General features: G+C 39.4%; 1 protein-coding gene across 1 annotated transcript in view; it reads left to right on the forward strand.

The window, feature by feature from the left end:
• unc5db (unc-5 netrin receptor Db) overlaps positions 1-9,826 on the forward strand; it is a 40,760-nt gene extending 30,934 nt beyond the window's left edge. Inside the window, exons 6-9 of the mRNA XM_088935479.1 lie at positions 3,449-3,598; positions 5,087-5,251; positions 6,227-6,405; positions 9,634-9,826. Of these exons, the coding sequence (XP_088791605.1) occupies positions 3,449-3,598; positions 5,087-5,251; positions 6,227-6,405; positions 9,634-9,826 (687 nt within the window). The remainder of the gene's footprint in view (positions 1-3,448; positions 3,599-5,086; positions 5,252-6,226; positions 6,406-9,633) is intronic.
• Positions 9,827-11,914: the final 2,088 nt, after the last annotated feature.

The following is an 11,914-nucleotide window of genomic DNA, read 5'->3' on the forward strand; positions in this document are numbered from 1 at the left end:
TTTTTGATGATGAAACACAGATAACTCTTCTGAAGTGCTGACCCATTGATCTAGCACTTGTTTACCTTAGTAAATTCACCTTAATATTTTCACCATGGTTTTGCTGTAGATGTACTGTGATTTTCTATAGTCTCGGCATTCCTTAGAAACAGTCATCATATCACCGTACATAAGAACATACACTGCTTTACTACTATATTACACTGCAAAGGAATTTTAAAAACAGGGGATTCCAAAGCAAACCGGCAGTAGAACCATTGTACTGTTTAAAAATATTTACATTTACAACATTTACATTTACAAAGGAAAAGTTTCATGAGAGAATAGTATAATATCTTCTTCTACAGACACATACTGTACCACCATTCTGGGAGAAATAGTGACAGCAGTGACCGTATGGGTGAATGTGAATGAAACAGCTGTTTGAATATTCATACAGAGCTTGGCTTGAGGAGGTTAGCTATGCTGGATGAGGGAAATCTAATTTTTTAAATTACAGGAAGCCACTGGAGTTTTCTACCAGCTTCCCAATGAAAAATGTCTCAGCAGGTAATCTAGATATCCAAACTATTTAATTAAAATAGAAGATGAGAAAGTTTTAATTAAACTATCAATCAATAAAAAATGCAACCCCCCCCCCATCAATTAATTTGGTTTATTAAATATTTTCCTTTTTTTCAATATTAAAACAGCACTGCAGCCTCACACCTGTGGGATCCTGGGTTCAGTTCGGGAATTCTGTACGGAGTTTGCCTGGTCCTCCCATTCATATAGGTTTTATCTGGGTTCTTATAGTTTACTTCCGTCTTACAAAGATATGCTCTGTCTCTAAATTATGCCTATGTCTGTGGTTGCCCTTGATGGACTGGTATTCTTGGACAGGCCCTGGTCTGTGCAACACCAGGAATCAATGATTTTCTAATAATGAATGACTGGATATGAATTAAAAGCATTTTAAAATTCCATTAAGAATGACTAACAGAACAAAATTATGGTGCCAACACAAGTTAGGCATCTGCAACTTGAAAGATTGTTGTTGTGTGTTTTTGTGCTGGTTGATGACAATTAACACAAGGTCAAGAAGCTGGCCAGTTTTATTAGAGTATAAAAGTAACAATAATAGACAGCCTGGAACCCTACTGATAGTGTACAGCCTGATTTATATAGCTAGTATCTCAAACAGAGCTAATGTGCAAGACATCTTGTGGCAGCTCTGCCTGCTGCATTGCACAAGATTTACTGGTGTCACAGCCAGGAGTTAAATATAAAATAACAAGGCTTTTTACCTCCAGTCTTTTTAAAAATAGGAACATGTGGTGCTCTTCATAAACAGAGAAAGGCAGTGTTACTCTCTTTGTACAGATTCATAGTGCTAGAATTTTTTCTGACTGAAGGATAATAAAAACTGGAAACATTGACTCATATTTCAATTTTTCTACCATGAATCTATGTCCTGCTATACTTATTGGTATAATACATATTATAAAAGATGTTAATCTAATGCGTGCCTTTTGGTAGATATGTGTAAGGTATTGAGTAGACTGCACATGTCCTTCATCTGTTTGCAGGTACAGCAAGAAAGAATCATCCATTATACTATTACAGCTCCACCAGCTTTTCAAGGTCTTCTCTTCTCTTCTGTGGTTGTGTACCATTGGAATTAGAATGGCAGTTTCCACATCAGTGATTACTGTCATGTAATATGAGAAAAAAAATAGAGAGAATATATTGACTTACCAGTTTCATTTTGTTTTTTCATGATGATTTGTGTTCTTTCACATTTTTAAGAGGAAACGTTCCTGTCATGTGGAACCATCAACTGCTGGACTTGATTCCTTGCCCAGTGTGTATTTATTTCTGTTTTCCTCCATCCCTTTTTTCTTTAACAAATATTGACATGTCAGTAAACCAAGGACCTGGAAATAAAATGCTTCAAAAGCTCCTGAGAGTTCAGATGAGAAATATATATGATGAAAGATCTATTCATTTCACCTCGAGAGACAACTACTGTAGTACTGTACTGTATAGACAATAATGGCAGAGAAAAGAATGCACACAATCTGTTTGTAGGCTAAACACTTTGGAAGTAACAGACTCAATGCCTATGTCACTATTACATAAATCTGGGTAGGGCAAATAATTTGTACTATTTTTCAAATAAGCTTACCTTTACCCACAAATGTTAACCCAGAATGAAATACTGCAATGAACCAAATTTCAACTGCAGCTTTTTACCGGGTCTCCTATTATAGATCTGAGTGCATTACGGGGCTGTGAAAACAGCTTTTTCCCAGAAGGTAATACAAATTAACTATACCATGCTGCCTGAACAGCACTGAGTTTGAAGGTCTTTTTTTGCAGTAGTCAGCAGCAGGGGTTCCCTTTAGAACTCTTTAGTTGTCACGAAAAAAAGCCAGGGCTTCATCTAGACCCCCTCCCAAAGTCCCTGTCACTACTGTCCTTTGCTATATTTCCTTTTGGATGTTACTATTCTTGCTTTGTTCCTATGTTGTTTTGAAGTGGATCAGGCCTCACGCTGATTGTATAATGTTGATGGACATTGTGTTTTTTTTTCATCACCGCTGCTATCAGCACAGATTATATCCAGAATCAGCAGTCAAGGTTACCCTTGCTTTTTATCTGAACTACAGTGGTTTCTCTCTCCCTTTAATGCCTTTCCTTAACCTGATCCCTGCTGAGAAACTCTGAACAAAGTTTTGGGCTGCAAGAAAAAATTCTGACGTGTAATATAGCAATGGTTTTAGCTTAGAAACGCTTGGCTTGATAAAAAAAAGAGTACTTTCATCAAAGTGACAAGGGTCGTTAATGCCAGCTTTGTATCAAAGAGGGAGCTGGGATAGCCTTACTAAATGAGCCATGACAAGTGTTAATGTGCAAAGATAGCTCATCTTTTTTCCAACATGTTTTTCCATTTCACAGTCCCCCATGTTGCATCTCTTTCTGTTGCTGCTTCTCATTTGTTAATTTTTTAAATACAAAGGGATCCTGCCAGCTCAGAATGGCTGGGACACTCATCACTCTTCATAGATGGCAGTACTCCAGGGATCGCTAAAGTGACTCTGCTGGGCAACATCTGCAAATTGAAATGTAGATGAAAAAAAGGCTTTTTGCCAATGCAAATGAAGTTGTCCTTATTTGAATGTTGTTTGGCTTCATGCAACAAACCATGTTTGTGCATCAACCATTATTTAAGCTGTGGCATTGGTTGTTCTCTCCTGTCCTTTAAGTTCCTAGGCTGGTGATAAATGAAATCTTGAATCTTTCAAATCATTCCCTCAATTTGCCACACTTTAAATGTTTTTTTACTTGTTGCTTTCCTTTCTTGATCGCGGAAGAAAAGCTCCAGACAGCATCAGTGCTACATTTCCTCTCTCTTTGTGTCTATCATTACCAATGGACGTTCTCTCCAATTTTGGCTTGTATTTAGGAGGTAGCTGCTGCCGAAAAGAGTCGAGGCGGACAACTAGTGGAAGAGCCCAAGACACTGCTGTTCAAAGCTAACACCTTCAGCCTCCAGGTGTCTATCCAGGACGTCCCACAGTTTTTGTGGAACATCAAGCCCTTCACCACTTGTCAGGTATGGGTAGGCAGCTCATCTTTAGAAAACACAGCCCCACGCTTTTACAGCTCATAGGTAGTAAACTGCTCTTGTTCACAGGACAAGGGACCTTTTGAAGCTGTCCTGTGTTTCTGCTCCATTAACCTTCAGCATGAGAAGGACCATCTGCTTCTATCTTTGCACAAGATTTATTAACTAACATAATAAACAATTTTGTTAAGTAAGAGATTTTGATTAGTTCATGTTATATTCATTGTTCATACACTAATTTTAGTTTTCCACATAACTGCTTCTTAATTCATTGAGACATTTGAGCTTGCATAAAACAAAAAGTGTTTTTAAATTCTACTTATTGTAACTTATACTTAGCAATTTATGGTGCCAAACTATTTAAATATATCAGAAAAACACATAAACCCAGCTGGTTTATGTCTAGTTACAAGCACTTGGGAGGAAGAGACTTTTACGTGTATTTCAATGGGAATTTAGTATCCTTTTTAAAATTTTTGGCCTACAAACAGAAATTTTGGAACCATTTGTGCTCATACTGTATATCTAAAGATGAGTGTATTCTTATTATTTTGAAGTCTTACATAAGTATGGTATACATTCCCCTTTCTTTTTGTTTTCATTTGCTATTGCTCAGTGTGGTGTCACTTAAGCTAATTAATCTTTTACCACACTTGGAGATGTGCATGACCAGTGCCACATTTAAATAAAATACCCCTGCCTCCTTTAAAATATATCCCAGATAGTGAAATTCTACGGATTCCCCACATTACTTCTGAATATACTTCAGAATACTATATAGTTTGAATAGTAGCCCTTTGCCAAAGGTGATGTCCAAAGGCAGGCTGTAAGAACAGTTTGAGTCTGTTCTATTTTGCTCTTGGTGGTTTTGTCCTTGCTGTTAAATCAAGTCTATCTTAAGGCACTGCACTCTGAAGCTATACCAGTTGGAAAAATGGCTGATTAATTTCCTCCTCCTGGTAATTAGCAGTTCAGCAGGGAATGTGTAATTGCTATGGAAAACAATTTAAGCAGAAAGAAAAGCAGTCACATAATATATGGACCCAAATAAAAAAAATGCAAATTGATGGCGACTGTTCTTTTATGTCTCTTTTATTTTCACCCATTTCACCCCCAGAAACCATTTCTATCTCCTAGGTTCCCATAAATTTCCTATTCCTATAAAAAAAATTGTAAATTATTGACAGACAATTCCTGGTTGAAGTTCTTGTTCTGCCCCTGATTTATAATAGTGATATTCTGACATGTTTAAAAAAACAAGGTGCTATTGTAGCTGGCTCTTGCTATGGCAGGTGTTGGTATATTCACTTCACAGTTGTTTTAGATAAAAGCATCTAGTATTTGATAAATGAGTTTAATTTCTATCCTTGTCATTTTATAGGAAAAGGAGGTTTGGGTCAAATCCCAAAGACTAAGTAAGGCCAGCAGGCTCAAAAAATTGTTAAACAAACGTAATGTTGCTGTTGTTCTCCCCAGGAATTCCCTTTTTCTCAAGTGTGGTGCAGCAACCAGCAGCCCCTGCACTGTGCCTTCTCTCTGGAGAGATATAGTCCAGCCACTACCCAGCTGTCCTGCAAGATTAGCGTGCGACAGGTCAAAGGTCACGAGCAGATCCTTCAGGTCTACACATCTGTCGTTGAGGTTAGTCGACTCCTGGGGACGGGGAAAAGCATATCTAAATTCACACCCTTCGGCCTCGTGCAGTCCATTTCTACACAAGTACCCATGCTCTCCGTCAATTCATAAAAAGTGATATGCTTATTTGCACATATTTGATGTTTTTAACATTTATTTTTAAATCATCAATACTTTCAATACAATGTGACCAAAAAATCGGATGTCTGTTTAGGTATTGTTGATGCAGCATAACGAAATCACAAGGAATTTGTGCGAAAAAGCATTTATGCTTAGTAAGGAAAAACATGTACTAACCTGTATAAATTGTGTGTGCCATTCTTTTGAAGTATGAGACAAACGAGTACTTTTTGGTGGACTGTTGAGTAATTACCTGGTCTGGTTTTCTGTAGGTACAGGGAAAAGCCGAAAGAAGCGTTCAAGATAAAACATAATGCTGTAAATTCTGTAAAGGTTTAATAACAAGTGATTTAAGGCAAAAATTGAGGCTTCTCTCTATCTTTTCTAATTGGAAGTCAGTCTTTTTTTCTAGGAAAGTATAGAACATTTGAAAGGTTACAAGCTAAAAGAAGGCTACTTGGCCCATCTAGCCCATTTGGTAATTAGTAGTTAATTGATCTAAGGATCTTATCCAGCTGTTTCATGAAAGAAACAAGGGTATCTGCTTCAACAGCATGGCTGAGTGATATGTTCTGTACTCCCACCTATATTTTAACTATGATTGTAGATGTGGCTGAAGATAAAAAAGTGTGTGTATGATCGTTCAGGTCTTTCCCTTCTTGTGTAATTTTCCCTCGTGCCTGTTCTGTTTATTTGTACAGGTTGTTTGTACACGTTGGTGAACATGTCAGTGCTATCTCAAGTTGCAGCCCCACCAGTATGTGATGAAGCCAGCAACAACCAGGGCATTACTGCCCTGCATACAGCTTAGCCTGGGAATCCATCCACTCACTCTTAACCTCTATTCATCTTGTTTCATAGAGTGAAAAGGAAACCGTTCCATTCTTCACACAAGCAGACTGTACTGTGACCTCTCAGACTGGCCCAAAAGCCTTCAAAATCCCCTTCTCCATCCGGCAAAGAATCTGTGCCACTTTTGACACTACTAATGCAAAGGGCAAAGACTGGCAGCTTTTAGCACAGAAGCTTCACATTGAGAGGTAAGAGTGGAAAAACGTGTGAGATTCTCACAAGTACAGTTCCATAAACTCCGAGCCAGCGGTTCCACATAATTAATTGCTAAATCAAGTCAGCTTGCTTTATTCTTTTTTTTTGCCTCTTTGTTGTCTGGCAAGTTCTTTGTCAAGAGCCTCCTACGGTTTGCTTACTGTTTGTCAGATTCAGTATAAAGATAATTGGTCAGGATTTAATTTAATGGCCAAGATGTATTTAGTAAAGAAGGTGCTTGGTTTTTGTTGTGTTTTTTTGCCTTGAAATCCTTGATTTTCAGTTCACGTCCTCTCAACAAACAAATGTCTTTGATCTGTTGATTTCCTGTGCCTCCAGTGCTCACTATTTCACAACTGTAGGTGATCACCCCCCTTGAACTGTGATAAACTGAAAAAATGCACACGATCCGCTGTTTATCCATTGATGTTTCTGAACAGGGTTTAAATGTTGAAAAATGGTGGTGCAATACTGCCTCGCAGGACTCTAATCCTGGATGCTGCAGTTTCTGCCCACAGTCCAAAAACATATTAGCACCTTACATGGCTTCTGGGAAAACCGGCCCTGGTCTGAGTGGGTGTGCCGTTGAATGGACTGGGGTCCCAACCAGGGTGTACCCTGCCTTGCTCCCATTGCTTGCAGGCATAGGCTCTGAATTGGAAGGAGCGTTTAGAAAATGGATGGATAGATATAATAGAAATAGACTGGCCGTTCTTATTGTTCAGTTTCAAAGTACTTGCAAGAAAGAAGGTTTTTAAAGGGGAATACCATTGAGAAGGGAACTGAACAAAGAGCTACACACTCGCTAACAAGCTCAGTGGAGAGAGAGAATGTCTGTAGTCCTTCAGGGCTACATTGATAATATGTTCTTGATGATTTCCAATAACTTGATAGCTATAATGTGGAACTGAGAGGAGAGGTGAAATGCAAGCCGTAATACCTCGTGGACCTGAATGAGTGGATTTGAGCCCGGCTGTAAAACAACAGAAGCGTGTGATAACAGGAGCAGGGAGACAGAAGAAAGGGTCATAATAAAATATGAGTCAGTGCCACAGCTGTGAAAGTAGTACCCCCTGGGAGTCCCAGCTCGCCGCCACTGGGCTGTGTTCCCAGAGAAGGCAGAAGGAGGTGATTATGTCTCTGGGAGCCTCGGCTGATTGTGCCACATGTCCTCTGGAGACTTTGCCCCTGCCAGAAGTGTGGAGCAAGGGAGAGCTGTGGTACTCTGGTGCACGTGGAATCCATTTCAGAATGCCATCGGTAATTTACTCCTGCGTCCGTCTTCGCTCGGTTATCTTGCATCATATTGTACTTGCGGTATTGCTGATGGTCGCTCTCCATCACAGGTTTATCACGGGTATCATTTTCAGATACTGTCAGATACGATGTAGATTTAATTATAGATCGAGGGTGGGGGGTTTGCATTACGGAAACCAGAAGCGATTTATCTCTCAGCTTCCCAGTGCTGACAAGTGACCAAATACTTTTTTTTTCTTCCTTCGGGTTGTTGGGTTTAAGGGGGATTAAAAATCAGAGGAAAAGCCAGCGGGACAGAAACAGTGCCGCTTGTAGTACAACTATAATCCCTCCTGTTTTTGTAAAACACCTGCAAAACTATAGATGGGCTGTAAGATGCACAGTACATCTCAGAAGATTAATTGCTGTTAGAGACACTCATGGGGGTGTACGTACAAATGAGCACCGTAGGGAAAAACATATTCCTTTAAAAATTAGCAGGAACAAACCACACCTTTTCAAGTATGAAAAAAAAATCATGTGTTAATGTTTTGGATATCTGATCTTTCAATGTGTCATGTATATTAAAAGGAAAAAAACATTTTTAGCGATGAAAAAACTCCACAATTAATATTTGCTCAATGCAGTAAGAAATTCTATTCTTTACACATTTAGGGAGTGAAAGACCATAATTTTTAACGTTCTGAATGCAATTCTGGTTGCACTCCAGCAATCTGCAGGGAAATATACGTTTTTTATGTAACCAAATGTAAAAAATATTAGAGTGTCTACGGTTTTTATTTCGCCAAATTCAGTTGCAAGGAGTATCAAGAGGTGGCACTCCCGAGATTGAATAATAAAACTTGTTTTAATGCAAGGTTACACTGCCCTCTGCTGGACACCTATGTGAACTACAACACTTGATTAAATTAGTCAAAAAGAACTTCACAGAAAATGTATTTCTTTTCTACAATGGGAAATCTTTTTAGGAAAATAAACTGATTACAGGGTCTCGGGTTTTTTTGCAAACATACAGTTACTCAGAAACAGAGCTTGTGAAGGGGGCTATATTAATGCGAGACAGGTCTGGGTAAGTCTATCCTTACTGCCGAGCATAGAAGCAATAGATCACTAGAATGGGCAGGCAGCTTGGTGATCAGTTTCAACAGCACAAAACAAGGCCTGTTAGGAATTAAAGCTGAGTTAGTTTTTAGTTCCTTACAGTTCTCTGTACACCGACAATCACGTTACATTTTGCTGTCACCAACAGGTTAACAATATATCACTTTCATTTTGTAGGACTCTTACCTAGCAGCGAGTTATAGGGATTTTTGTGTTCACAATGCCTGACTGATAAAAGGTTGAGTCGACTGATAGTAAACAAAAACTGTTGAAGAACACCCAGTCTAAATGTTATACTTGACATACAGTACTGTACCATGTTTCAATAGACTCAAAACGCTCAGTTAGCCTTTTTCTGAGCTGCCCTATTAAATGTACTGCATAGATATGAAGAAATATTGAGGACATTCCAGTTCCTACTGCTGTATCTGCAATAGTTTGTATGAAATGTAAAAATCCATCTGTTTTCTAATCTTCTTGTAATTCAGGGTCGTGGGGGAGCTGGGGTCAATCCCAGCAAGCAGCGGGCACAAAGCAGGGTACAGCCTTGACAGGACACCAGTCCATTGCAGGGCAAACAGACATGCACAGACACGTACCAGGGCCACTTTTCCCACAAGCCTAACCTAAAAGTATGTCTTTGGACTGTGGGAGGAAACCGGAGCACCCGGATGGAGATCACAGTCAGCACATACTGTGCAAAGTCCACACAGTTAGCACCCCCGATTCAGAATTGAACCTAGGGCATGAGTGCTGTGAGGCAGCAATGCTAATCACTGCACCACCATGCTGCCCAGATATAAGAATATGCATGGTTTTTGTCACTATCTGAATTCTGTTCCGTTTTCCCCCCATCCTGTTAGGAACCTGTCCTACTTTGCCAAGCAGAAGAGTCCATCGGCAGTAATCCTAAACTTGTGGGAAGCCCGGCACCAGGATAATGGAGACCTGGACTCACTGGCAAGTGCCCTGGAAGAAATCAGCAAAATCCACTCGAAAAGCCCTGTGAACACTGAGGGCCAAGTGGAAAACACAGAGTTCAGCTACGCGGGCTAGAGCTCGGGGGAGTGGTGGGTGTGAGCCGGGGAAGGTTGAAGTAGAGTGAAATCCACTAACTCTGGCAGCTGTCCCTATCGCCTGAGACGGCTTGGACTACTGAATATAGCGCTGAGAAGAGCAGAAGAAAATTCTGTGATTTAAAAGATTGAAAGTAGGGCATGCTGAAGAGCCAGGTTTGGTGACTGTCCTGCAGAGGGAGTGAGAGGTGCATCTTGGGAGTGGTTTCTACTGTCCCTTGGAAGTGTGCGAGGAGCTAGGCTCATCTACCATGGAAGTTAAAGTCAGGCCCGTCTCCCCTGGTCATCTCATTTCTCCTCACTTACAGTACAGTATTTGCCAGGGAGCATCCCTTGATATTGTGTTGTTTCTTGTCTGTTTTTTTTTTAACTGCTCTTCAGCTTTCAACTTACCAAACAAAATCCATCTGGGGTGTTTCTGCAAAAACCCCTCAGGTCACCGTTAATTCTGTTGACTGTCAATTCCTAAAAAGAGTTGTCTGTATGGGTAAAGGCAACATGAGAACATCACATGGAAAATATTCACACTGTTGGTACTGACCAGACCTGTTGACCCTAGAAACAAGTTGTTGGCTTTCTGAATGATTTCTGTAGCTGTAGTGAATAGCTTTTGTCGTAAATTGCCATCATTTTACAAATTGCGGGGTCTTGCTTAATTTTTTATTAATAGAGCTATGATTTTATAATCTTCACAATTTATTACAGAAAAGATCTTCAGGATTGGCATAGAAGGAACTGTATTTCCAGAAATGTTTGAAAAAGCTTTTCTTTTTATGAGCATCAATGCCAGTGAGATGAATGGCTTGTCAATAATACGTTTTTAAAACTGGAAGAAAAAAAACACAGATTTTGGGAGAAGGTGCATATTGTCATTGTGTTTCAAACTATTGTATTTCACAACAGGGTTCTTTTGCCTACAGCTGTAAAAGTGACTGTTTAACAATCAATGGAAAACAGGTTGGATTTATGTGACACTTTTGCCTATGCCTGAAAGTCAGAGATTGTATTTCTTTTGAGTTTCACATCCCCGTTTTTTTAAATCAGCTTTGTTTAAAAAACAAACTCACTCCTTGTTACCCAAAGCTTTTTAACACAATTGAGTTATCAAATGAGTTCTTTTCAATTGCTCTAGAAAGGGATTGTTGGTCATGTAGTGTGTTAAAAAGCCATGAAACTCTTCAAAGCTGCCACTTATCGGTGTGGAAGGTGTTATTCATTTGGCAGCACAGTTTGTCACAGCACACAAGAACCTTATATTTTAAAAAACAAGCAGTACAGCCTTTGTGAATGAAGTGTGGCCTGTTGAAAGACAAAGCAGTCTGTGGGTAGCTTATACTTCTGCACCCAAATTTTCTAGACTTCACATTTAGAACTTAGGATGGACCTTAGAATTAAAAATGTAGTGTGGGGTGCAAGAAAAGAGGTGTGTCGACTATTGATCAGATCGCATGGGAGTGCTGTCCATCAAACCAGCAGTTTTGTTGATTTAACAGACGGATGTAATAGATTACACCAGTATTTTCTGCAGTATCTGCTTAGTTTACCACGAGACAAGCAAAGTCATAGGGAGATGCAAGGTGCCCTTTTGATTGACACTGAAATGATTAGTAGTTTGTCCGTGTATTGAATTTCACAAACATCTTGATAGAACATCTAACAGCATGTATCGTTAATCTTAATGCATTCTTTTTTATTGTATTCATTTCCTTCTAGGATTCAAATGCAGATTTGGCAAGAGAGTGAACACCAATGGGTGCTGACACCCATCAAGTCTCAATGTTTTTTTTTGCCTAAAACTGAGAGGAAGGGGGCCCCAGCATTGAGTAACACTCATTCTACCCTGGCAATGTTTTGCCAATAGTTGGCTGCCAGTTGGCTACAGTTACTTAATAACGTGACCCAAAACAGCTTCATCTGTGTTTGACTTGCAGTTCATTGGTAGTGTCACTCACACACCCAGCTTTTTTATTTTGTTCCATTTTGCGACAGTTTTATAATCCTTTGATTTTTTTCCATTGAGTTTATTTACAAAGGATAAGCCTATTGAGATCAAGAATTGTGTTGTCCA

Source organism: Atractosteus spatula, chromosome 2 (assembly GCF_055471065.1).
Source record: "Atractosteus spatula isolate fAtrSpa1 chromosome 2, fAtrSpa1.hap1, whole genome shotgun sequence".
Taxonomy (NCBI): Eukaryota; Metazoa; Chordata; class Actinopteri; order Semionotiformes; family Lepisosteidae; genus Atractosteus; species Atractosteus spatula.